Here is a 27,681-nt window from a genome sequence, read left to right as displayed (position 1 = left end):
CAAATTGAAATTCATATATATCTTTTTTAAATTCGTACCATGGGCCCGCGAGACTGAAATGAGACACCGTTTCAAGCCTACTGCTGACGCGCCGGGGGTTATTCTAAATGCTCTTTCTGTTCATCTTTGTGAACTTGCAGTCATGGCTCTAGTATGTGTAGTCGCGCCGCCCCAAGCCCCCGGCCCGGACAAAGATGGTTCTGTGGCACTGACCGTGGCCATCTTGCGCTGCTCTGCCAGCTTCTGCAGCTGGTAGGAATTGTCCTCTGTTTTTATGAATCCCTTCTTCACATCATCCAGCGCCTGGATGGCAATGGCGAAGAGAGGAGGAAGAACGATTCAGGCGCCAGACACTTTTTTTTCTTCCTCCGCTGGCAAAAAGACCAGAGTCTGACGAGACTAATCGTTACCTGGTGAAAGCAGTAGTGCAGCGCCAGCGGGTTGTCTCGGAGCAGGTCCTCCTCCTGGAAGCTGAAGAGCCACTTGCGAAGCGCCAGGCAAGTGGCGGGCACGGCCGACGTGTAGTTCTGTACATAAAGCTTGTGCGGGAACTCGTTGGGCGCCAGCTTTCGCACTTGCGGTGGAAGACAAGAACTATATCATATAGTGACTGTATTGGGAAAAAAATGATATATATGCACACACGAGGATGGATGTATTTATGAAAGCTCGGGCCACCTTTGTGGCTACCGCTTAACGTGACAACTCCATCCAAGTCAGCTCTTACCAAATGTATGATTGATGACCTCAAACAGGGCAAAGTAGCTGGCCATAATGCTGTCCATCCCCACCTTCACCACCAACGCCTACGGGAAGCACAACTACATCAAGATTTGGGGGGAAATTGAGGAAACGGGCTTGCGGCGGGGTCCCCTCGACCTGGTAAACTTGATCCGTGGTGCTGTTCTTGCGCACCCTGACGGAAATGGCGGTCTTGTCGGGCAGCGCGACGCGCAGCTCCACGTCCGTCACGCCGTTGTAGTTCTGCGCGGCGAAAGGAAAGACGAGCGCGGCTTGTCGCGTGCCCACTGAACGTCGACGAGGGCCCTGTAATACTCTACCGTATTCATTTGGCAGGTTTTTCCTGTATGAGGTCGACTGCAATGTGCGGATTCCTTTCAGCTCATGACATAATGAATACCATGATTTGTTGTAAGTCGTGGAACAAAACAGGGGGCCCCGAGCCTTTGTGTCCGAAAATCTACTTGGCAAGCGGCCAACCACCCGCACGCGCACGCGCACGCATATGCTCCCATAAAGGCGCATCGGCAACGCACTCGGAGATGATGATGAGCAACGGCCACGGCCGACCCCGTAATAAAGCCAATGAGCGCGGTATTTCGTGTCAACGCCGCAGATTTTGCTGGATTTTAATACACAACAAGTCACGTACCTCGTCCGATTCCGAGAGAAACTCCTGCATGATGTCGCTCTCCCCGATCACTCGTACAGAACAAACTAGATGTATGGGGGGGAGGGAGAGAATATAATCAAATAAAGGTCTTTGGGGCCTCAAAACATCAACGCGCGCACCTCTCTCCAGGTATTCCTCCAGTCCGCGGCGGCGGGCGTCCAGCTGCTGCTCGGAGAGCGAGAAGGGCCACTTGCCGGGCAGCTTGGGGAAGTTGAAGTTGGAGAACTCGCGCTTCAGGTTCTGGCCGAGGATAGCAAACTCTCGGTAGCGCTTGGAGCACAGCTGCCGGCCCGACATGTACACGTTGTATACCTAAGAAGAGGCAATCGCACGCCAATGTCATAACCTGCACCTTCTTAGCACTTGTCATAACCTAAAATATGAAATCTCTCCAAGAATGACCAGAAATGTGCAGAAACATCACGACTGTAGCTCGCGTGCGCCGTGCCCCAGATTCCCATACTTTGACAATGCCATCGGTGAATTGCAGATCAAACAAACTTTGAATTATAATTTAAATAAAAACAACAACAACAACAACAAAACGGATATATGTCAACAGCTCTGATCGCAAACTGCTGACCGCCGTCAACTTCCTGCGATGCAGGTCAGGCGCCCCCTCGGGTTAATGGTGACCTACATGTTTTATATCGGTTTTCTCAAAGTACTTTTTTGTGAACATGAAACTGATATGATGCCTAAAGTGACCCAAAAATAGATGACAATCATAACACGCGCACGGACGCACGCCCCCCCCCCCCCCCATTTCCATCGATACCCTCGCGATCGACATTTGCTCTCTTTAGATGTCCTTCTGGTTGCGTGAAGCACATTGTTTCGTTGCGTATGAAATGCTCTACATCAATAAAGTTGGCTCGACTTGCCTTTTATACAACAGTTCTCCAACTGCCATTTATTAGGTAACAATAATCAATCACCGGCAAATGATGACTGGTTTATTTAATCAGTTATTGAGCTTGGCCAAAATTGCCAGAAACAAAGAGTCGCGTTAAGCGCTGCGTTAGCGGTGAACGCAACACGCCCCGAAGCGCCACCCAAACATTGACCCCAAAAACCCGCAACAGTCTGAGCTTGTTTTACTATTTCCCCTTGCAAAGCGATTTGCAATTAGCTCACTTCACTTCACTCGATGTACTTCTGAGGTAGGGTGCCGCCGGAGCGCACGGCGTCCCCCCCGCCCCACAAGGGGTACGTACTCACCACAAACCTCTCGGCGTGCTGCTCCACGTGCTTGTACGTGGGGATGGAGATGGGCACGGCCTGTTTGTCGCTGTAGTCGTAGTTGGGCTGGATGTCCTCGCCTCCCTCCAGGCCGTCAACCTCCTGCGGCGGGACCGACAGCACGGCCAGGACCAGCTCCTTCTCGCCGGCGCGAATCAGGTCCACCACCTGCTTGTGGGTGGCGCCCTCCACGCTCACGCCGTTGCTGGACAAAACACACACCGCCGCGTTAACTCACGAATACAGTACACGCCGTCTGGCTGAAGGCATTTCTGGAGCCGAATGCGTCTTACTGCGGTGTTTTTGGTTTTGTTTTCATCAAAGGCTTGAGTGTAAAGTACTCCTTTTGAAATGGCTCCCCAGTGACCATGTACGCCAGGCACGTCCTGCCCGTTTTCCATCCCACCCTTCTGCAACACACCTGATTCAAACGATCAGATCATCAGCCGGCTCCGAGACGGCATGAGAACAATCCAGATTATTTGAGCCGGGTGCGTTGCTCCTGGGAGAGCTGGAAAACGGGCCGGACAGCGGCCCTCGAGGACCCACTTTGGACACCCCCGATGTACACGGTTGTCACTGGGGTAACAAACAAATAACCGAGCTGCCTCTCTTGCTTTATGGTGTCGTCGCACACCTGCTCGATTGGCTTGGCAGAGGGCAGAGGGCATCGGGCGTCTCGGGTAAATCTTCCTACGAACAACGGCAGGAGGGCCGAGGCGTACGCGAGGTGCCAAATGGCGATTTATTCGACACCGCGGAATCAAAAATGGTCGGCGTTGATTTTTTTACATGCAGTGGGTCTCCGCGACACCTGTGAACAGCAGCCTTTCTCTGATGAGCATGACATGAGGGAGGACGGAAAGCGCGTGATTATCAGTACCTCCTTAGGGTCTATTAAAGAAAATCAAATGCGGTGTTCACGAGACTTGCTCACTCAAAGTTAACGTCGCAGGAAGTCGAGCGTGCATATAAAATCTGCGGCTACCTTAAATGTGGGTAAGTTGCTCTAGGGTACACTAATGTACTCGACACATGTATTGCCATAACAATGCTGTATCCTGCTCATAAGCGAATGACAAACAACACGGCAAAACACAAATCAAGCTAATTTTCGTTAAAAAGTCCAAATCGATAAAACGATCCACTTCTACAACTACACATTTCCCTCACAGTGTGACAAAATAACATCAGATATGAGACCAAAACCGCACTCGCTGCAAAATGCCGACTTGCAAAACGGATTCATTTGTGTCGAGCAAAATCCCAAAGCAGGCCGCTGTTCAAATGACGTCAAGTGGCCCAACACCCAAACACTCTTTTCGGCACTTGAGATTTCTGATGGCTAAGCAAATGAGGAGCAAGCTCGTTTCAGTTCCCTCCGTGTGATTTTAGCTTTTCTGATCCCCGGGGTCACGTTCGCATGACTTTCAGATAGGAGGATATATTCTGGAAAAATGACTTTTTAATTGCTTGCATATAAATAGGGTCTCGAGAGTCCCTGCACACCCATCGAGTATGAAAAAACATTTCTCAGCAAAAAGCTGGGGAAATTTGGAGTATATTGACATATCATGTACGGACTGCTTAAACACACTTCAAAAGAAAGTTTGCTTTCAGTTCACGTATGTTTATGGCACACTGTACTATGAACCACTGCGCCATGAAATTTGTCAGTGTATGCTTAAGTGTCCAACTCCATCCTTGAGGGTCAGTATCCAGCATGTCATAGATCATCGATCAGGGAGGGGGTCTTTAAGTCTGGTGCCCTGCAGCCCCTATCCGGCCTGTTTTATATGTCTCTGGTCCAACACATCTGATACAAAGGGCCAGAGTCATGAGCAGAGTCCCGCAGAGCTTGCTGGCGAGCCGGATACCGCAGGACTGGATTTGACACCTGTGTGTGTGTGTGTTAAGCGCCATCTATTCAAATCGTTATTTGGCTTCGGACCTCAAAGGACCATTCGCAAGGCACATTTAAGAGTATGAATGCCGTTGTGAATGCTCCATAAAAGAGGGCTGCAAACATACACCGCGACGGCGAGTCGGCGGGGCGACGCTGCGGTCCACTATTCTCAAGAGCCACCGCGGTTCAAACGGCAAAATCTCGGTTAAACGCCAGAAATATCGAACTCGCGTGGAATGAGTGCGTCCTGGTTGTCTCGACGAGACGCTAGCTACCTGGGCTAGCTGCTTGGCTGGAGCTAATCAACATGTACAGCCCGGAGTGGAAGTTATATAAAGTGATTGACGTCGAACGTGGCCCCAGTATGCCTTTGTTATTTAAAACCATGTCTGGCAACGCGGGTGGCTAATAAACACACGCTTAAGGGTGAAAAAAGAGACAGTTAAACGTCAAGGCTAGCGACGGTGGCTGCCAGTCGGTGACGAAGCCGACTTACACCTCCAGGATCCGGTCACCTTTGGCGATGCCCGCCCGGTCCGCAGCCCCGCCGGGCAGCACGGCGCTGACGTGCTGGAGAGGAGCGTACAGTTCCCCGTTGATGCTCCGCAGCTGGCCACCTTCGCTGACTTGCCCGCGGACGTTGAAGCCATAGCCCGACTCGGACTTGACTATCCGTACCATCCGCGGACCCGAGGTGGCCGTGGTCGTGGCCGTGGCCGTGGCCGGGCTGAGGGCCGCGGAGCCCATCGCCGGAGCGGTCGTCGACGCCACCGGGCCGTTGTGGTGGGATACCGAAGGGAGAGGCGGTCGCGTTTCATCGCTCCCGACATCCGCCATCTTATCCACAGGCCCCCGCAGACTGCCCTCCGGTCGCCGCTGGACGTCTGTGGAGCTAATTCAAAACAACGCACTCTCGGCCAGTCCCAGCTGCGGCGTTTACTACCTCCCCACGCATACACACGCACGCACACACACAAACACACGCCGCGACCGTTGACGACGACCCGCCCATCGAGATCGTCACGAGACACGGCCGCACAACGTGACCTCACTCGAGTGCGTCGCCACACTTCTCATGCCTCAACTATTCGACTTCACTTGAACTGACGCCTTCATTACGTGCTTTTCCACTGCGAGGAAGGAATGTCATTGATCCGTTCTACAAATATGAAAAATACCTTTTGACACAGCCTGCAACCCGAATGGGTGCAGCCGTTGAAAAAGTAGGGGGTTGTGACACCTACTTCCCCCGTGACAAGCACTACGACTAAGAAATTCAACGTATACAACTTTTCTAGATATGTAAAGTAACTATTACACACAAATATAAATGTCTACTACTAATTTGTCCACAAGGGGGCACTTCAATCATTTGAAACTTTAAAACAACAACATGGGCTGAATTTTGAGGTTTCTTCAGATCCTTTCAGATCAGACACTAATTTAATCAGAACATTAGAAAGTAAGGTGTTGAAGGATTTTAAAATACAATTATGTCATTCATAAAATCAGTTCCCCCAATCAAGGGCATTCTCAAATTGTATTATTTTTTTTCAATGCTGAGTAAAGAGGGGAGCACACATTACGCGAAGGAGAACTGGGAAAGTTCTCCTTTGCTCAAAAGAAATATCAGGGAACAGAAGTTATGTGCTGGAGATGTGACGGGGGAGCCAACCATTTCCATAACATTTGTATAACTGTAATCCTTATTTTTAGTGTGTTTAATAAAGTTAGACAATGTCAAAGTGGCCCTTGAATCCTTTGATTTTTTTTGGGGGGGGGGGTGCGGCCCTCGTAGGAAAAGTTTGGACACCCTTGCTCTACAATACTGACAAACTGAAGGAAATGCCAGAATTGGATACGCCGGTTGACAAAATCTTGTCCCGAAACCATCTGATGTGGTTTAACCAGTGACAAAGCAGTGTCATGAGTTCAGCGTGTCCAGACTTTGAGGCCAACATACAATACAGAATAACAAAGCTGCCATATTGGTTGTTTTTCACAGAGGGTAAATGATGTGTTATTATATGCTCTGTCTGTATGAATTGTTTCCATTTATGTTCAAATACAGTATAGGTTCTTCAAGAAGTACTGCAATGTCAATGTTAGTTTCCTTAGCCCGCCTATGGCGTTTGCCTTGATGCGTTAATAACAAGATAGCTGACTTACGTAAAGCAAAGTCATGTCATTTGGTTAAATATGCCGTACACAATTCTCTTTGTTTTATGTTTAGTTTGACAGTAAACAAATTGGGAGTGGCGATAAAGTGCTCGAAGAAATCGTTTGGCCTCTTTTTGAACTTGGCTAAATTCTCCACATAGCGGCAAAAAGAATGACAGATTAGGTGTCATTCTATTTGCATTTTAGACAGAAAATTATCTCCTCCTTTGAAAAACAAAAACAAAAAAACACTCATTTTACCACATTTTGGAGTTGACAGGGTCAGGCCAGCAATTTGTCCGAGGGCGAGCACTGGCAGACACTCATCTACAGTCACTGTCGCAGCTTCAGGCCATTCACACTTTCCAGTTCATCTAAGATGCACTTGCCTGTGAATTGGGACAGTTGCAGAAAACACACAACACACAACACACACACACACACACACTGGTTTATATGTTTTGCGAGGACCACTTTTTTGTTCATCAATTACGGGGACCACCCGTAGAATATTGAACTGACATGTCTGTTCAATATGAACATATACGTATTTTATGGAGGAAAATAATTAAATTTGACCACCAAACGTTAAACGCCTTGCAATCGTCTTCTTTGGATGGGAAATTGATTGAATCCACAGCACCCCCTGCTGGTTTCAGGCAAGTAGTGCACCCCGATGCTTCATAACGCGATTGATCGACGAGTTCCGCAAAAATGATCAAACCTTTTATGATGTCTTCCCACAAAACACACTTAGCACGGGTTGAGTATTTTAGTGGTGTTTATTATCAGCAAACCGATAATATATTGCTATCATCTAGTGTTCAAAATAGAACACGACACTCAAAGAAAAAAGCTTGCAATACACACGCATATTGCAGTGTAACTCAGCAACCTGAATGTTTGCATTGTAACCATGGCAACTGGAAAGAGGGCGTGTGTGTGTGTGCAGCTCCTGAGCTGCTACATGACTCCTTTGCTCCGAGTGTGACTTGCAGGCAATTTTTTTTAAAAGCCTGAAAGTGTAAAATTCCTGTCAATCATTGAGTCAAACATTTAATGAGTGGATTTTATCAAGAGTCCCAGGGGACTGATAAAAGTTGGCTCATCCTCCCTGTTGTGTTATGCAACATTCAGCTGACACGAGGTACAAAGAGAGGTACTGAATGGAAAAATGCTGATGGGTCGATGTGCCTAGTGACTCATGAGCATTCTTTCCTCATGGCAAACGGTAACCTCTATCGGTCTTGAAGAATCCTACAGCGTCATTCTGGCCATTCCCCAGCATAGTGAGAAGCTGTTATCAAAAAAGAGGGAGTGGCTCCCTCGTACTTTGGCTCCGGTGGCATTTGAACTGAGGTGGGACCTAAGGGTGGGACGAATGATCGATCATTCTTGTGACAAAAAGTCAACAACTTACCGGCTTATCCTCATTGTGATCTCAAAACATAGACATCACGTTGATACGGCTCACAATAAGGCACCAATATACCAGCATCAATAACGGATACGTAACGTATGATGATACGCCTCAAAATCCAAGATTGACATTTTGTATCCTTAATCAAAACACAGCGTTTGTACGCCAGCATCAAATATTGACGTTTTGCATCATTGAAGATGGAACACTCTCAATTATAGCTCATAATACAATATCGATACACTAGCACATAGGATCACCATAACGTTTTAGTCCAAGAGACCATATTGATACAGTACATTTAAAGATCAGCAATGCAGTACCAATACTATAAGAAATAGTGACAGCACGATGCATCATATCTTTATATGTAATACTACTGTATCGATATGGGAACGCCAGGTATCGACACATCGTATCGTTATAGCTCACGATACAGTAACAATTCGCCAGCTTCAAATATCAATGTTGAAATGCATAGTAGTGTTGTAAATCAGAGTACCGATACGCCGGCCTCAAATAAACACAATGGCTTGTCATAGCTTACACTGCAGTATTGCAACAGCCACATCAAAAAGATATTGAAAGAAGCTTACTTTCTCTCCTTATCTCGCTTGTATATGGTATTAATTTGCAGTTGCTTCATTCTCGTCACTCTCATCGCAAACACATTGCAATGATATGTGTGGCGAATCATTGAAATGTGCACTGTGGTCTCACACATACATTAAAAACAACACAACTCGAGGGCTGGGTTTAAAATCCTTTAAGTCATTTCAATGGACACGAGGCAAAAAAACAAAATAAAAAAAAACAAAAAGAAAAATACAATGAAATGCTATGCGGAATGATGTTCTCTTCAGGAAACTGTCTCTTTCTTCATTTCTTGGTTGCATTCTTCATGCGCAACTGATAGCACCGCTCGCATGCAATGGACAGTCCCACCACCAGGGACACAAACTCTTCAAAGTCCACCTGGCCGTCGCCGTTGGTGTCCAGGTCCTTCATGATCCTGTCCACGGCAGCCGGGTCCTGCTGGGACTGAGAATGCAAATATTCAACTCGGGGGCAGTGTTTCCCCGCTATAGAATCCTTCCCAATAACGCACCGCAGATTTTTACTTTTAAACATTGATTTTTGTAACATTTTTTCGAAATGCGAACATTTCCGTGTTTGTGACATTTGATTTTAGAATTCAGAGTTGCGTGTCCTGCGTGTAGTACCACATTCTGCCACAACATGCTGGGCAGTACAGAGCGCTATTGGATGAGATGCAACGTAATTAAGAACACGTACGTGTTGCTGCTGTATGTGTGTAAAGTAGCGCTCGTCTTTCGGATGACAACTACCATATAATGTATGCTAATTTCCAATAGCCCCGTCGTATTTCTTATATGGTCGTTCGGGTGTGGATTTACACCTATAGCAGGTCGGACTGCGACGCACCCCCACCGCAATAAACGGAGGACTCGGTACTACAAAATGAGCAATGCATTGACAGCATACCCTTAAAAAGTTGGACAGCTCGTTCTCCATCAGCTCCCGGAGCTCCCGCCGGTTGAGAGTGCCGTGCCTGCCTTCCCGCGAAGCGTAGCGGTGGAATACCAAGATGAGGGACTCCATGGCTGTCTCCAGTTCTGAAGGCATGCTTGCTTGCTCAGGTTGGAGGTGCACTGAAGCGACACGTTTCGATTCAGTCAATCCTTGTGCAATATATGAATTGAGTTCAAGTGCTTTTACAGAATCGATAAATGAAACATACACAGGCCACCGATTTAAAATGCCAGCTTTTTGATGAAAAAAGGGTTTAATTATTTTTGCCGTTTTTGTTCCAGCGCGGCTCCAAATCTGTCCAATTTTGGGGGCTTGTACTCCCCCGACCCTCTTCAGGCCACCTCACGGATTTTCTGCTTTCGGGCAAGTGGCTAAATTTTATTTTATTTAATTGCTGTGTTTAACTGGCACAAAGCTGGCATTTTAATATTGGTATACAGACTTTTAAACAGTCGTTACTTGTCATTTTCCATGTTGTAATGCGGTGACACATGCAATGGAGAATTATGGGCTGTGTCCCATTGAAGGGTTAAGCATGAAAGGCCTGCCCACAGATGACTAAACTGTCTGCAACTCACAGTAGTTCTGAGCGGAAAAAAAGTACTTCTGCCCCTCTTTGTGTTGGAGCACTTTGGCTCAAAGGGGGAGGGGGGGGGGGCTTTCATGCACTAAAATGTCCTTGGTAGGCTACACCTTAGTATCGATCTATTGTGTACCATGCCGAGGCCTGTTACAGTTTTTTTCAACTTCTAATTCTGTATGACAAACTCCGAGGCTGATTTATGTCCACCCTACTTTAATGTACCCTCCTTATATAGTGCACAGTAACACGAAAGGCACTTTACATTACACCGCACTTAAGACAATTTATAAATGCATGCTATATAATGAAAGGGTAATGAGCAACATGCACAATCAAAAGGTCAAAATTCCTACCGTGAGAAAAGAGATTAGGAGTCAGCTCAGGGTGAGTATGCAGTGCTCAGAAGTTGGCAGAAAGTGTAACTTCTGGCTTTTATAGGCAGGCTCCGCCCTCCTGCGCTACGTGTGCGACAAAAGCGAGAGAAACCAGGAAGAGATATCCACTGTGGCCGGTTCATTTGGGGCGTGAATAAACTTTACACCGCAGGTCAGAGGGTGTGGTAGGTTGTCGATGACTCGCGCTGGACTCATAATAGCGAAATCGATTCACGGAGTCAGCAAATTGTCCGAAAATCGATAGAAATTTGTGCTGACAACACACACAGCATAAAAAGTCATTTCTATTTTGTGTAAACCGGTGAAATCAGTCACACTTGAGAGAAAACTGGACTCGTAGCACTTTTGTTGGGAAACTATGCAGTCAGTGCCCGAGGGAGGAAATTGCGGAATTTGGCGTCACCTGGTGGTCAGTAAACAATAAAACTAACAAAGAGCAATTTCCACATTAAAAAAAAAACGATTCACCAAACTATAAATACATTTTGAACTACATTGGTAATCGTAAAACGAATTACAGTTTAGAAAAAAAGATTTAAAATGCATTATACATATTGATTCTTAGATTGAGTGGGCGTGGCTTATCGTGGAAGCCGCTTTGCGTCCAGACCGAATCCCCTGCATTATATTGAAGGGGAAATATGTAGTATATTTGGGAAAATACTGTCTGGAAGGCACAAGTGTCGCTTTTACGTGTGTGTGTGTGTGTGTGTGTGTGTGTATATGCGTGCATGCGATGGCAGCTGACCGGCAGCTTGATGTGCAGATGTGGTCAACAAGCTGCTAAAACATGGACATGATGGATTTGAAGGCAGCCACGTCGACTATGGATGCTCTGGTCCGCATTAGTGTGAGTAATTATAGACGTTAATGATATATATTTGTGTGTGTATATTTGTAGCAAATGTGTGTATTTTTATGCTATTTTTAGCACTTGCGCGCCATTTTGATGTCTGTTTCTGAGCAAAAGGCGTGCTCAGTCCATTCAATTGGTGTCTAAATAAAAAAAACAGCTAATGAAGGGTATACATTTGATTAGAAAAGCAAAAGTCGATTGCAGCGCAAGCGCATACGCGGATACGTCTATAGAGAGATTATAGATAACCCCCCCCATTTATCAAAAATACAGCTTTTCATTCTGATTATGTTCAAAGATCCCCCACCAGATGCGATACATTTCAAAAGCAAAATGGCTGCAAGCAGTGCGGCTCGCGAATGTACCGTCTCCAAGGGATGCTCGTTGCCATGGAGACGACAGAGCTGGATGCTGCATCAACCGCACGGTTGAGCGGGGGCTTTTCATCACAGTCTCACAACACCGATTTAGTTACACATACAGTACTCGCGCTGTGTGCTTTACGCATTTATATCAGTAAATATATTCATAGAAATAAGGATTTGCTCGCCGCTCCCCCTCCCCCTCGTTGCTCCCTCCCCTCGGTGAAGCCGTTGCGTCAAACGTGCATGCGTGTTGGAAACCGTCATGGCGCCAAGGTTCCTGCAGGTGAAGGTAAGGACTCGCTAAAGCAGAAGCAACAGCGGCAGCTACTAATGGTTATGACGCGACAAGCTTTCAGAATTGATGGATTTCTAGCAGGGGAGGAATAGAGAGAGCAAAAAGGCGGGATGGCTTTGGAGAAAGAAGTGCAAGGAAAAATGAGCCTATGATGACGCATGTTGGTTTTATAACTAGTAGAAGCCTGCCGTAGCTAGATAGCGGATCGCCATAGGCCTCTATATTGGGCATCCAGATGCTGTCGTTGGACATCCGATGTGCCGTTTTATTGGTAGAAATGTGCCAACTGTGCAACGTGGAGAAATGCCATGAGCATGACCGCATGTCTTAAACTCATGAGGTCACCTCACGTTGAGGTTTTGTGTAAAGTCAGGCCTTCTCCTAAGCTTGCTTGCCCTTTTCCATCACTTACTTGTCCTTGAGTCTATTTTATACAGTAGAAACCTTTACCTTTATAGAGCTGAGGCACAGACTCACACACATACATACATACATACATATCTATATAGCTACAGTATATCTAATATATATATAGATATTACATATATACTGTATACAGGATGATTTAAAAAACAAAGGCACACAGGTTAATTGTAAGTTCTGCCATCTAGTGGCAGTGCATTATACTGAATGTTGATGGCATAGAGTCAATAGATGAACAAAGATACATTATTTGCATAGCAAATGGCAATTTGGTAAAATTGGTTGGTAATGGCAAAATCCAATTATGTGAGGGAAGAATTTGAGCACCTTCATTGATATCGACTGTTGGATCCATCCAGCGATGTAGCGAGTGAGTGCGTGCACGCATGTGCAAGCAGAGAGAACAGTTTGACTTTTTATGATTTTAAATCCCCATTTGTACTTGGTGATTTTTTTTTCTCATTCATTCTGAATTGGCAAGGCTTTAATATTTAATACTAATAAGTTAATAAGGGGAATTGTGTTCGGGAGAAGAAGAAACAATTTCACCAGGATATACGCGCTTGCAAAAATTGGGAATGTCCATCAACTGTAGGCGAGTCTAGATTAAGCTCGACGCTCCAAATGGAAAGCGCGGCATTATTATGAATAATTCATATCTGCCCTTTATGCATTTTTAACGATGATGACCCATGTTGCCTTGGCCTTTTCTACTCGTTCGACACGCGCTGGTACATCCCAAGTCGAATGCCATAAAGTTGAAAAAAAACAAAAAAAACAAGACTCCACAGTCTCCATTATGCACCGACAAATAAAATGTCACTCCAAGAGAACCTTGTCAAATCTTCAACGACAATGGGTTTGCTTCCTTCAGTCCAACATGAAGAGCCTGGAGCGGGAGCTGCACTGCCCCGTGTGCAAGGACGTCGTCAAGCAGCCCGTGGTGCTGCCGTGCCTTCACAGCGTGTGCCTCATGTGCGCCTGCGAGGTCCTGGTGGCCAGCGGGTACCCGCCGCCGGACCTCCCCGCGGAGCCCAACTCCCCGGCCTCCACGCCCAACGCGCGCTCCCCGCGACAGCCGCGTAGGCCGACGCCCAAAGCTGAACAGCGGCCCATTGACCGGCTGCTAAAACTAGGTAGGAGTAGGCGGCGTTGGGGTCGGGCGGAAAGGCAGAAGAGCGCTTCTCGTACGGTATTCTCATCAGTCTACATCTTCCACCTCTTTGCGTTTTTCAAGGTCCCCACCCGCCTTCGCCATCCACGCCCCGCTCGCCAGGGTACCCGGGGCGACGACGCAAGGAGGGCCCGTCCCCGTCCATGATCTTCCCCTGCGTGCCCTGCGGCCGTGATGTGGAGCTTGGCGAAAAAGGCCTCGCCGACTGTTTGCGGAACCTCACCTTGGAGCGCATCGTGGAGAGGTTGGTCTACAAGGCACCAACTAAGAACTGTACGGATGTCGTATACGCTCTGCAGTAAAGAAAGCCAGCCATCTTGGTATCTGGTCGGGCGGGTGCCCATTGCCAGCGGCTAAACGACAGAAAACGTGGCGCTATCCGCTCGGTCCGACGAGCCAAATGGTGCTCCACATATGCTTGGCGGTCATTTGACATGCGAATGTGAAGATTGAACAGTTTTTGACAATGTTTTTTTTTTTTTTTTTTTGCGTAGTCCTGCCGAGCAAACCGAACTAAACATCGCGTTTCGCTCCCCTCCGTCGGCCCCTCCTGCTCCGGCAGGTACCGGCACACGGTCAGTCTGGGCAGCGTGGCCGTCACGTGCCAGTTCTGCAAGCCCCCGCAGGCCCCGGAGGCCACCAAGGGCTGCGGCGACTGCAGGTCCAACTTCTGCAACGAGTGCTTTAAGCTCTACCACCCGTGGGGAACGCCGCGGGCGCAGCACGAGCACATCCCGCCCACGCTCAACTTTAGACCTAAGGCAAGAAGCCACACGGGCCATTATCCCGGTTGACTCGCGCGATGCGTTTCTGACCTGCGTCTCCTACCGCAGGTTTTGACCTGTGCCGAGCACGACCAAGAGAAACTGCAGTTTTACTGCAGGTCCTGTCAGCGGCTGCTTTGTTCTCTCTGCAAATTGCGTCGCTTGCACACGGGACACAAGATACTGCCCGTGGCCCAAGCTTACCAAGCCCTCAAAGTACATCAACCTGCATATTCACCGATCTATTTTCACCTCATCAAAACGGTGCCGGACCCAAACCCCCGCCATTGCCTCATTTCACGATTGTGCCGTTTTTTGTTTGCCCCCGGGGTGAATAGGAGAAGATTACAAAGGAGATGAACTACATTCTGTCCAACCAGGAGACGGTGCTGGCTCAGATTACACAGCTGGAGAGCGCCATCACTCAGACCGAGGTGATTAACAAAGCGCGCGCACGCAGGAAACCGTGTTCGACACGGATGAAAAAGATGCTCATGCCATCGTGTAAGGCTTTAAGAATGGAAAGACACCGGGGGGCTTTTTCGGTCACAACATATGCATCATTGGAGGAGAGACACGTCGGTCATTTCTCATGGTCAATATTCAGCCCCGACAGGAAGTTTCAGTATTAAACATCATACTAATGCTAACTGTAAGTAGATGCACAAAAAGGTCTGAAGAGGCCGTGTGGGAAAAGACACGGGAAGTCAGCCGTTTCCACCCGAAATATCCACGACAAATGCCGATAACTCACGCAGGTGAACAGCGTGTCGGCTCGCGAGCAGCTGGCCCAGAGCATCAGGGACCTGACGGCGGCATTGGCCGAGCGCCACGCCTCGCTCACCCAGGCGCTGGAGGCGGCCCGGCACGAGCGCGGCGAGGCGCTGGCCGCTCAAGTGGCGGAGCGGCGGAGCTTGATGGAGCACGCGGGCCTCGTCGCGTTCACTCAGGAGTTGCTGAAGGAGACGGACCAGCCCTGTTTTGTGCAGGCTGCTCGCCAGACGCATAACAGGTGCGCCGTTAAAGCCATTTGGAAAGGAAACAAAATGACTATTGTTCTCCTGGTGGCGTTCCTGCCTTTGAACAAGAAATATAATGAGGGAGGTAAGGAAGAGGACAAATGAGCTGTTCTATTTTGAGTTGTTGAAAAAAAAAAACAACAACAACTCGGTGACATAAAATTGGGTGGACATGACGAATCAGGAATAGACCCAACCAAAGCGTCTCAAGGGGCCTCTTCCAAAAAGCTTGCCAATTTGGTCTGAAGCCCCCATTTTAGAGTCATTGTTGGCATCCTTTTGGCCACAAGATTATGTCCGATTGCTCCCAAATTGGAAGCGGGTATACAACACAGATGCATGACACTAATTTATGCAACGTTTGAATTTTTGCAATTGGCTTTGTTTGGTGATGAGGCCAATGCCCATTCTAGGTTCAGCAAGGCGATTGAGAACCTTCAGCATTTTGCTCTGGCCGCTGATCCGTCCTTCAGACATTTCCAACTGGATGTCTGCAAAGAACTCAAACTGCTTACGGAGCTAAACTTCATCCGAGGTGAGGACAAATTCGGCCTTTAATTTCAACGAATGTTTGGCTTTCGTAAACATCCCTTCTTTCTCTACACGTTGCGTCGATGCTTTTTCCTTTGTTTGCCACAGCTCCTTTGGCCCCAGTCCTCGACACCCAGCACTCCCTGGCTTACGATCAGCTCTACCTGAGCTGGCGCTCGCCCCCGGACTCGGCGCCCGCCCGGCACTACTCGGTTGAGTACCGGCGCAGGGGGGTGGTGCCGGGCGGCGCGTCCCGGGGGGGCAATAGGGCCGGTCTGGCGGCCGCCCGCTGGGGTTGGCAGCGACTGGACGAGGTGAGCGGAACGAGCGCCGTCATCGACAGACTGGAAATGGACAGTGTGTACGTACTGCGGGTGAGGGGCTGCAACAAGGCGGGCTACGGCGAGTACAGCGAGGAGGTGTACCTCCACACCCCTCCGGCGCCAGGTGAGGACGACAATGGGACCATTCTGTCGGAAAGGTTGAGAAGCGTTCGTTTGCCAAAATACGTCTCAACGAGTACCGATTGGAAAATCCGGAAGTGAGGGGCGGGTCAACACTGCGGCCCCGCGAGTGGTGATAGCACGCATCGCGTGGACGCCGGCAGCTGCGCATATGCTAGGCTTTCGTGATTCTATTTAACTTCTTTTCATTTTTAAAAAAATGTTTAAATTATAATTCGGTTGAAAATATATTCAAAAATATTTAAGTCAACGTGGTGTAGTAATAATCTTAACTTTATGTCAACTCGCAGCATGGAGGCATTTTCTATTTACATTTTGGTTGACAAAATAATTGTTGAAAATGTTATATTCATAACATTTGATGGCAAGTCTTAGGCATTTTAAATTCAAAATCGATTTTATTTTATTTTTCAACAGTTTTAATTCATATTTTGGCTGGATTTTTTTCACTCATTTCATTTGAAGTATGAATTCAAAGAATTACATTATAAAAAGTGATACTCAGAGTGCAATATTAAGAGTACAGTTTACAGTATTAGGTTAGTAAGTTAGGGAAAATATTTCATTCACACTAGTTTTTATTGCACATAAGTGCTACTGCCTATATATTATAGCATTACATTTATTTTTAAAAAACAACTTAAATGTACTGCACTGCCCACAATTTTCCCCCAGGTATTTCAGCTGACTTTAGGGTCTTGTAATACCGCTTTCTTTCATTTTATGAGATGTTTTATAAGTGAAACTCAAATAGATTGTTGTACTATGAATTCTTTTTTTCAGTATATTGGTATAGCGCATGGGTTTTCAATGCTGTTCTTTGAGGACCGGGACTCTAAAGAGAGGGCGCGGCTTCAAAAAAACTGAAATCTGGTGGGAAATGTTGCGGTCGTATACATCCGTGCCTTTCTCGTCATGGTGAAGAGTTTGTAATTCATTCTCTCTATTTTCAGTTAATCACCATTTTCCTTTTCCATCCACTAGTCACTTCCTGTACTTCATCTCTCTCTCTCTCTCTCTCTCTCGCATGTTATTTCCATTTCACAGCTTGTCATCCTCTTCAACGTTCCTCCCATGCCGACAACCCACCTACACACCACCTGCGGAATGTAAGAATTCATAGCTCAGGACCCCCAAGTCATATGACGATCCCCTCTTTGCTCTCTTTTGTGGTCATTCCACGCATCTGCCGCTCTTTCCATCTTTTGCACCCTCATGTAAAGCAGCAGCTGTGATGAGGTTTGCAGATTAAGACTAGAGGCTCGACAATCAGATCAGATTTTTCTGAAATCAGGGCTCAGCTTGAGTGACGCCTTGTAACCCGTTGTTTCCCCCCCCCTTCCTGTCCCCTACTCTGTCAATTGTATTGGGAAAAAAAGATATGCTTCTGTCATGCGATGCCATCAGTATTCTTCTCCCGGAGCGGTCGCTGTTAACATCGTCATCCTTCCACTGCATCTACAGTTGTACCTTGTAGTTTGAGTCTAGAAGACGGTTCCTATTGGGGCCCGTGCGGGCGAAATCCCTGCTGGTCAAGCCATGAAAATGCCAGCCATCAAACCAAAATGGTCGACTTTCTGTTAAAATAGAGCACGGGTCCTTGACACTTTGTCATACGCCCTGTGAATATGGACGCAGCCACCAAATTTTCGTGTTGATCCTCGACAAACTTTGAAGCCTTGATGGTTGTTTCAAACCAAAATAGGCCATTTCCCGTTTAATTTCGGGCAAAGGTTCTTGAGACCTGTTCGTACGCCCCGTCGTGACTCACACAACCAACAAAATTTGTCTTGATTTAGCGGAACTAAAGTCATTTTAATGGGTAAGCCTCAAAGTGAATGTCAGACATTGACGGCCAAATAGCTGCTTCAAACCAAAATGGCCGACTTCCCGTTCAATTTTGGGGAGTGGCCCTTGAGACTTTATTGCGCGATAGACATATCTGACTAATTTCGTGACGACGGTTAAAACTGGCGTTGATGGCTGCTCAAAGCCAGTAGCAATTCGACAGAAACGGGGAGTAGAAAGTTACCAAAACAAACATGAATGTCAAGGTACTACTGGACCAATATCCTTGACCTCAAGTCTACTTCAGTGCCACTCCTAATTCTTCCCATCGTCCCTTTATTTGCCCGCCGCCCCCCTCGAGCTCCCGACTTCCCGTCGTTGTCTCCATTCCAGTGCTGAACTTCTACCTGGACTCTCGCTGGGGTCTTCACGCTGACCGACTGGTGGTGAGCAAGGAGCAAAGAGCGGCCCGCAGCGTCCCCGGCCTCTCCTTGCTGCAGGCCGCCGACCACGCGCTAACTTCCTGCCCCCTGACGTCAGACCTCTTGGTGGGAGATGTGGCCATCACGCAAGGGAGACACTACTGGGCGTGCTCGGTAGAGCCCGGCTCTTACCTCGTCAAGGTACGACAAAACGATCGTGGAACAGAAGAGTCGGTACACCTGTATTCATTTTGTCGCCTGTACCCAAAACTGTATTTACAAATAAAGTTAGTTGGGTGGCACCCGTGGTCGACTGGTAAGCACGTCCGCTTCACATTGCAGACGTGCGGGGCTCGATTCCGGTTCTGGGCTTTCTCATGCCTGTGTGGGTTTTCTCCGGGTACTCCGGTTTCCTTTCACTACGACCCTCCCACCCGCGCGCAAACCATTTTTTGAAATTGAATGTAACGCTGGCATGAGATGTTTTTCCCCAAACGGATAAAATATAGAGTTGTTGATCCTTCAATGGTTCGCAAATCAGATCCTCAACTTTCTCAGGTCGGCGTTGGTCTCGAGTCCAAGTTGCAGGAGTGGTTTCATCTACCGGAAGACATGGCTAGTCCCCGGTGAGTACCAGCTTGTCATGGAAGAAACCAAAAATCAAAATCATCCCAAGTAAAATAGCCTGCTTTCACATTCGCCGATAGATGTACGAATACTTTAAAAACATTACGGGAAGAACAATTACCGATGGGTTGTCAATCAGTAAAACTCTTTCATGGCTAATGATCCAAACGATGGTAACGATGTTTGGACGTTTGGTAGGTACGATCCGGACAGCGGTCATGACAGCGGGGCAGAGGACGGCATGGACTCGGCGCCCCCCTTCTGCTTCCTCACCATGGGCATGGGAAAGCTCTACCTGCCCCAGCCAACCCACCACCACCACCACCACCACCACCACAACGGTCAACGCTCAGATCCCAATGGCAACGGCCCATCAGCCCCAGCGGGCCTGACCTATCCGTTGCCGCCCCGCCTGGGCGTGTCTCTGGACTTCGAGAAGGGCCGCGTGGCCTTCTACGACGCCCACTCCCTGCGCCCCCTGTGGGAGGGTCACGTGGATTGCTCGGGGCCGGTGTGCCCGGCCTTCTGCTTCATCGGAGGGGGGGCCCTGCAGCTCCAGGAGCTGGTGGCCAACCGCGGCGCTGACCGGACCCCCGTGCGGAGGGTGACCATCCAGCCACGAGGCGGCTCCAATTTAAATAACTGATTACAAATTTGAATGTTAAGTCGTTTGCCTTTAAAGCGTTTTTACGGCAACAAATATGCAATGTGCTCAAGTTTCTTTTGGTTTTATTTGCAAGAATCACTGCTTTTATCATTTTTGCGATACCCGACACCGGATTTGCGAAACCAATGGATTATAACGCCACCAGAGTTAGCCCTAAATTCATAGCATCATCATTTGCTCATTCTCCTCCATTGACAAATTTGCTTTTTCTGAAATTCAGCCACCAAAGCCAGCTTCATTTAGCAAGGTTTGAAATGGCCATTTTAGGTTCACTATGAGCATTTCAAACAGGGTTAATAGATGCGTTAAGCACTGTATATTTGATGCTCGCATTTTCATTTATAAAGCTAATGTTACACCCCCCGACACCAACCATTTCATGCCCTTACGTGTCAAATTTGCGTGCTTTACGTCAGTAAACGTGGACTTGCGGCATCTGTAACGGTACTCTGATGCCAAGTTATTGTTTTAATGTGGTCAATTAGCATTAGGGAGGAAAGACATGGTGATAGACCATCATTAGAAGCTGCGGTTACACCTCTGCCACACAACCAATCACTAGTTTCCACGCTTGTATTTGTGCATTCCATCAATGAAAACATGACTGTTTGTATGTGCGTATTTACACCCGTCTGCACATGGACGTGTGCGTATGCGTCCGCCTGAAAAGCTATGTCCCCACGGTCAGCCATCGGTGACAATTTATTTTGGTTTTTTTTTAATATCGCTTGATTGTAAGCCTAGCGGGCGTCCTTTAAACAAAAGTAAACAGAATGAAAAGGGCTTCTCCCGCCTCCCTGCTTTTTGGGTCCACTATTATAGCACGCAAACATGACAATTCGAAACTGTGCTCTAACACCAAGTTGTTCTTTTAGTCAGGCTAACTGCCAAGTCATTAGAAAGCAAACTAAAGCGTGGTTATGTTAATTCTCCCTCACTGTGACATCACACAAGGGGCATAAGTGCAGAACGGCTCGCTGTCAGACACGTTTTCAAAAAGAGGCAGATTATTATTTATTACATGGATTTGTTTAAATCCATACTTGGGTAGACAGTCCAGGAACCCGACTATTCATGAAACATTAAAAAAGTCGATTTTCCACAGTATGCCCGCTTTACGGGTGTGTTTTGACATTTTGCCGCTAGAGGGCAACAAAGCAACAGATTTCAAAAATTTGAAATCGGAAATCTTGGATAGCTCGACCACGTTCATGTATATTAATATGGAATATTTTCTAATTGCTTGAGCTCATTGTGGCTTTTTTTTAAACCAGTGAGAAGAATCTCACGGGGAATCCGGCCATTGAGTATAATATAATCATGTTGACAACACAAAATATACGTTTGAAATGCAGGACCCTGTGTGGGCAGGGCGCCATTTGTTGGCGTACTGTTGCTGAAAACAATTAACTTGAGTTTTTTTTTTTTTCTCAAAAAACCTTGTCCATGTTCCAAATAATAAAAATAACACTTGAGGAATCTCACTCGTTTCCGCGTGCCAAACCAAACATGCTCCGCGTGGGCTGCGAGCCATCTGCTTTTGATGGAAGTATTACATGTGTAGGTGTTTAGCATTCCTTATGGAAATGTAATGGCAAGGTTTTACTGGTTATGGGCTTCAATATGGGGGTGAGGAGGGCAAAAATACATGTTTAATTTGGAGAAACACAAAAAGGGTGAATTGGAGGGGCGGGGGGCTGGACATAAAGGTTTTTCATTTGGTTAAAAAAATGCAATTACTGTATGGAAAAGTATTGAAACACCTGGATATTAAAACTTTGTATTGTTTAATATCCATGTCATAATATGTCTACATGTTTGTTCCTACTATTTACGAACAGCATCGGATGTTATAACCCTTCAACCTTTCAGGGTTAAGCAATGGGTATTTGAATAATAATAGTGGAGCAACACATGTAGACAGATAACACCGTCATATATTCTTGATCCTCTGCTCTGCATGTACTGTGTAATTTAGATTTAACGGAGTCCAGTCAATTCAAAATGCCCCTTTGTAGAGTAGTTATCAAAGCATGTTCGTTCCGGCCACAAAAAAAAGTCTAAAAACAATTTATAGCGTATTGGGTGATTTTAGGCCCCAAAAGACAGCCAATTTAATTTCAATAGATAAAGGACGACACATGCCCTCCATTGCAATACATCTGTATTTCCATAGCGCATTCACATTTGTACAATAAATTGAGATACCGCTCCACGTTTGTATTACACTGCCCCAGCTGGCCAAAGCAGGCACACCAAGAGAAAAAGCACAAGAACGGTCTTCAACTACGAAGACGAATGAAGATTTACGGGGGAATTGAGGGATGTGGTCCAAGGCTCAACTGATGAATGGCTAACTTCAACTTTTCATCTCGGTAAGCCCCCCCCCCCCCCCCCCCCCAAGAAGCGTCCTGTTGCGAACTCTCGCAACTGGACTCCCAGCAAATCTGCAACAGATTGCGTTTGCTCTGACTGGAGGTATGCAGCCACAATGACGCGAGTTCCCCCACCTCCCCTCCTCCAGTTTTAAGCATGGCCAGTCTCTTTAAGGCCTCGCTGAAATTACCCACACTTAATCTCCGTGATCATCTTTTACTCGACTTCAGAGGCAGCAGGGGTGGGTCTTGTTGGTGCTAGTGGCGAGGGGGAAATGGCAGCTCACCGTGCCTGAGCTAAAAGCCATCCGGTGAGTGACAGCGTGCGCAGGGCATCCATCTCGAGAACACATACGCTCATAATTCGCCAGCCAGAGTGTCTCCAACCACGTGGCGCCAAGGGACATGTTGATTTATTTCCCCAACCTGTTTCTCAGCGGTCTTTTCCCCACAACCTGTAACTCCGCGGCGATAGAGACGGCAAAATCAGTTTTAAAACCCTGACCCCCGTAACATATGCAAATCGTCCATCGTCAACTTGTGTTTGCCATCGACTTGGCTGCTGTGAACTTTTCATTTGGAGGAAGCCGATGAATTATTCAACGTCTTGCGCGTTCAAATCAAATTGGACAGGCGATAGTCGGCCACCCCCGCCCATCACCAACTCCACACTTAAACGCTCATTCGCCAAGGGAATCAAATCGCGCGATTAAATTCAATAACGCCTCCTTGTGACATTATTCTTCCGGACGTTGAAACACTTTGCAGCAGCCGCCAGAGAGGAATTGCATTAATAAAACATCAACTTCCTGATTTGATTGCATGGCCGGTGAGAAACGACATACAGAGGGAAAACGTCAATGCTGTGAAATATATACAGTATATATATGTATATATGAAAAAGAACTCCAAATATTTTCAAATGCGTATTTATTTTGGCATTGGAAAAAAAACAGTAGCACCTGTTTTTAAATATAATATTCATCTTAGACATTTAATATTTCCATCCATCCATTTTCCGAACCGCTTAATCCTCACTAGGGTCGCGGGGGGTGCCGGAGCCTATCCCAGCCGTCTTCGGGCAGTAGGCGGGGGACACCCTGAATCAGTTGCCAGCCAATCGCAGGGCACACATAGACAAACAAGCATCCACGCTCACATTCACACCTAGGGACAATTTAAGAGAGTTCTATCAGCCTGCCATGCATGTTTTTGGAATGTGGGAGGAAACCGGAGTACCCGGAGAAAACCCACGCAGGCCCGGGGAGAACATGCAAACTCCACACAGGGAGGCCGGAGCTGGAATCGAACCCGGTACCTCTGCACTGTGAAGTCGACGTGCTAACCGCTGGACTGCCGGGCCGCCACATTTAATATTTCCATTTATATATTTAATATTTCCATTTATATATTTCATTGTAGCCGTCAAATCTTTTTCCTTGTTCGTGTTTGAATATAACGGTATTTTTATCAAGTATGTACAAAATGTAAACATTTGTAAAATATTTTTGCGACATACATTTCTTTGTATTTTAATGGATGTTTCTCTTATCTAGGTATCAGAAGATTGGGCATTTTTCACCCAAAACGATCATTTTTATTGGAATATTATATCCCATACATTTAACCTTAACGTTTGTACTTTTCTTTAGCTTCTAATGTGTATTTTTTTGGTCAAAGCTTACAGATTTTTCATTTTGATGTATTTGTCAATATATCTATTTTTGTATGATTTCGTAGCGGTTGTTATATTTTGTAATACACACATGATCTGATCCAATATAGGATTCATTTTTGCATCAGAAGTTAATTTGGCTTCGAAATTTAATTTGATGCGAGAGTGAACTAGTGTGAGATGGCGTGGTCTAGAATAATTATAATTGCATTGGTGTAATCCCACAAAACTAAATTGCATCAGCATGGGGCGATGAGCATCTTTTCTTGGCTTACCTTTACGAGTCGGCGGACGTTAAGCTAAACCGCGCCAAGTGAAAAGAGCGCTCGGCTTTTCCGTCGGCACCTTTGTGGAATGTGACAATATTGGTTTAACGCGCAGGAATGTCAAAGTGCCGGACTTATCCGCAGAATTCCTTTCAGCTGTGAGGAAGTCGAGAGTCCGTTCGAGGCTTCGGCAGCGCCGGTGTTACTATAAAGCTAGGATAACGTGACATCTGGAGTATTATCGTTTCCATAAGAGCGGAGGAGTTCAATGATACTTTGCGATCGAGGACGGTGTTGGAAACCTGCCGAGTCAGCCGCTTAAGTTAAAATTCCAGGTGCATGAAGAGTGAAGGGAAATTTTAAAAATACAATTAAATAGAAAGGGCCCCGCCTGATGGGAATGTCAACAGGGGATCCGTAAAGCACACGCATCTTGAACGGCTCCGTCCGGACCAGCCGCGCATAAATCATGGCCGTCGCGGTCACGACGTATAGTGAAAGGTGGGAGGAGGGCGGGCGGAGCAATACAGACGATCGCAAGTTGAAGAATGTTTCATCAGATGGAGTTACGGTGTAATATTGGAGTCTTTTTCTTTCCAAGTCTTATTTTTCACTCCGTATATTTTACAGTGATCCCTCACTTATCACGGTTAATGGGGACCGGGACCACCCGCCAAAGATGAACATCTGCCAAGCAGGGTTTGCACCCCCGCCCCGCCCCGCCCCCCTCTAGGAATTTTTGTGTAAGGGTTTGCCGGTGCCAGCGTGTTTAAAAAGTGTAAACGGTATTTATACTTGACATATTTGAGACAAAGACTATAGCGCCACACAATTTTTACTTAAATCTTTCATTATAAAACCTTATACGGTCATTAATATTCATCAGCATTGCCCTGATGCAGCTCCGACAGCGTAGCCTCCGGCGTGCTGCTGGCCAGCTATCCCGTGCGGCGCGGCGTGCAGCCGATGCGTTTATGATCAGACAATTAAGGAGGTGAGGAGACGCGCTGCTTTTTTCTGCGCGAGCCCAACCGCCCCCTTCTCTCACCTCAACGTATCTCGTTCGTAAGCTGGGGAGCGTCTGTACTTTGGAAAGTGTCCGTTGTAGTGTCGGTTCATCTTCGCCGGGCAGACGGTGAGCAAGTGAAGGGGTCAAAGGTCGGCAGGTGCCCGGAGGCAGGCGGCAGGGCGGTCGTGTTTCAGCGAGGGTCAAGTAGAGTTAAGAGACTCGGCGAGGGCACGGGGGCAATCCGTCCGGTGTTCAGATCAAGAGCGGACGGAGCGGCGGCCTAATCGACGCGGCCAAACGGCAAACTGTCTGCCGGGGTCGCGGCCGAGTTTCGGAGAGGTTTACCAGGCGCCGGGCACACAGGCGTAATTCTTGAATCCTCCACCTTTTTGCAATTTGGGCATGAACCGCGAGGCGGTCAAAGCGGCGGCGGGCGCAATGCGCTCAACGTGATTAATGGTGCACTGCACCGTAAATCCCGAGGTAATCACAATCGATGCTTTGGGCCAATGCTTGCGCATTTTGTTTCAAAGTTGAATTCCTGACGTGGATCTTTTTTCTCCCCTATTCTATGCTTAGGTCCTCGTTGAGTTAAACGGATACGTTTTTTCCTTAATATTTTTGAAATGTTCACATTTTTGTATTATTTTCTAATGTGCATTTTGGAGCCGATGGTTAAACTGGGTCATCCGCTATTGAAACGCGACTGGTTGAGCGCCGATTAAAACTGACCAGCACGAATCCGGACAAAATCAATCCCTCTCACGTTTCCAGAATGAAAACTGCCTTAACTGATCGGTTCCGCCACCACTAATGCTAATGCGAAAGGGGATGTATGGGGGGACATCGAGGTTGTCCTTTGTTGGCGGCTTTTACGCCGGCAACAAGCATCGGTTCACGTTGTCCGCACCGCCATGCGCGTTTACGTGAAGATAATACGGAGCGGCATCCCGTAAAGGTCAACAAACAAAGCGGGGGCGCGGCACACACGGAGGGTGCGTGATGGGATTCACTCGGACAGCGGTGAGGAATCAGGGGGTGGGGGGCGGGTGCATGTTCAATTTTTGAAAGACGGGCAAGTGCGGCACTCGCATGCTTGGGCCCGCGCGCATTTTGCCTCCCCCATGTTCTCAATGGAATGAGAGGAGCGCCCTCACAAAATCTTGCCGGGTGAACTTACTCGACTCCGGCATATTGGGACTCACCCCTGAGATCGACGGGTCAAAATCACTGCCGCTCAAGCACAGAAGAAAACCAGAAGAGCATATTTTGAGGTTGCCAAGTCAAACAGTCATCTGATCAAGCCACTAATTTAAGGATTTCGTGAAGACTTTTAAGGGCTTATTTTCCTCTCTTTTTGCCGCACGTCAACCATAAAATTCCCTTTGCGGTGTGACAAACTCTCGGGTGGGGTTGAAGGTGTCGCTCGGGTCATCGAGATGAGGTCTGCTTGAGGAACAGCTGGATTTAACACGCCATTAAAAGGTCACTGCTTGTTCAAGCTGCACCTGCAACCCCCCTCCACACACCCGCAGTTCACCCCATCACCCCTTCCTCTCGATAGTCCTCTCCTCTTTCTCACCGACAAGGTCCTCCATTACCCCCCCCCCCCCCCCGGATGTCGTTGCGAACAGTGTCTCCGTAATGCCTGCAGGCTGTGTTATGTCAGTCTAAGCTCTGGTTTTTGCTCTCGGCCTGAACAATGGAATGGGAAAACAAGATGGTAGCGTGTTGGGAGAGGCCAGTGCCACTCTGCCCAGCGTGGAAGACGCATGCGCACACACACACGCTCATATAACAGGCAGCATATACGATATGCGCATGCATGACTGGGAAGGTGTGAAGGGAGATTCCACCAACTGACTCAAATTATATATAAATATGGAAAGTGGTGAAGGGAGAGAGTTGCTAGTCTAACTCCTGCACAACCAACAACTGGCATTGTCTTGAAAGAGTGCATGAAAATAATGGTTCAATTCAAATGGATTGCACATAAAAGCTGAATTTAAAAAAACGATTAAAAAGTCATCATTTTAAGATTTACAGAAAAGGGGGCAGAAATTCACACGTTAGCTTTGTAATTCTTACACACACTAACTAGAGTGGGAGTACATGAATAAAATGCAAGAGAGTCTTGGAAACCGTCGAGATACAGCTTTACGTTAACAGCCGGAGGAAGCCAATGTAGCCGACGGGCGAATTAGCATCAAACCGAATTCATCAAACACGATCAAAAATACGTGTCACAGAAACGTCATGTTAGCAAAACAAGTACGCAATATTTTTT

At 47.2% G+C, this 27,681-nt stretch overlaps 3 protein-coding genes across 6 annotated transcripts in view; 1 reads left to right on the top strand and 2 right to left on the bottom strand.

Moving 5' to 3' along the window:
• snx27a (sorting nexin 27a) overlaps window positions 1-27,681 on the bottom strand; it is a 35,785-nt gene that overhangs the window by 6,897 nt on the left and 1,207 nt on the right. For 2 of the 3 annotated variants that reach the window (XM_086137504.1, XM_086137505.1), the window contains exons 3-10: window positions 5,059-7,111; window positions 2,636-2,861; window positions 1,534-1,726; window positions 1,394-1,458; window positions 880-984; window positions 728-806; window positions 411-574; window positions 214-303 (exon numbers count right to left, since the gene is read on the bottom strand). In XM_086137504.1, coding sequence (XP_085993630.1) covers window positions 214-303; window positions 411-574; window positions 728-806; window positions 880-984; window positions 1,394-1,458; window positions 1,534-1,726; window positions 2,636-2,861; window positions 5,059-5,399 — 1,263 coding nt within the window. In that variant the 5' untranslated portion in view covers window positions 5,400-7,111. Of the gene's footprint in view, window positions 1-213; window positions 304-410; window positions 575-727; window positions 807-879; window positions 1,048-1,393; window positions 1,459-1,533; window positions 1,727-2,635; window positions 2,862-5,058; window positions 7,112-27,681 lie in introns of all 3 variants that reach the window. The other variant, XM_086137503.1, reaches the window with a different exon arrangement.
• s100a10a (S100 calcium binding protein A10a) lies at window positions 8,894-10,788 on the bottom strand. The gene is made up of 3 exons (XM_086136448.1): window positions 10,633-10,788; window positions 9,649-9,815; window positions 8,894-9,183 (listed from the first exon to the last, which is right to left on the bottom strand). Exons 2-3 carry the CDS (start codon window positions 9,787-9,789, stop codon window positions 9,022-9,024), a joined length of 303 nt encoding a protein of 100 aa, XP_085992574.1. The 5' UTR covers window positions 9,790-9,815; window positions 10,633-10,788; the 3' UTR covers window positions 8,894-9,021.
• Window positions 11,259-21,553, top strand: trim46b (tripartite motif containing 46b). Of its 2 annotated transcripts, none has more exons than XM_086136445.1 (12): window positions 11,259-11,524; window positions 13,488-13,749; window positions 13,851-14,031; window positions 14,350-14,543; window positions 14,616-14,767; window positions 14,890-14,985; window positions 15,310-15,563; window positions 15,984-16,105; window positions 16,210-16,548; window positions 18,747-18,976; window positions 19,334-19,401; window positions 19,601-21,553. In XM_086136445.1, exons 1-12 carry the CDS (start codon window positions 11,465-11,467, stop codon window positions 20,046-20,048), a joined length of 2,406 nt encoding a protein of 801 aa, XP_085992571.1. In that variant the 5' UTR covers window positions 11,259-11,464; the 3' UTR covers window positions 20,049-21,553. The 2 variants fall into 2 exon arrangements, with proteins under 2 accessions (XP_085992571.1, XP_085992572.1); XM_086136446.1 differs by lacking the exon at window positions 11,259-11,524 and adding an exon at window positions 12,005-12,184.

The sequence above is a fragment of the Hippocampus guttulatus genome, chromosome 18, assembly GCF_054856545.1.
Source record: "Hippocampus guttulatus isolate MCC_2025c chromosome 18, RoL_Hgut_1.0, whole genome shotgun sequence".
Classification (NCBI taxonomy): domain Eukaryota; kingdom Metazoa; phylum Chordata; class Actinopteri; order Syngnathiformes; family Syngnathidae; genus Hippocampus; species Hippocampus guttulatus.
The sequence above is the reverse complement of the archived record's forward strand: the minus strand, read 5'-3'. Positions and strand labels throughout refer to the sequence as shown.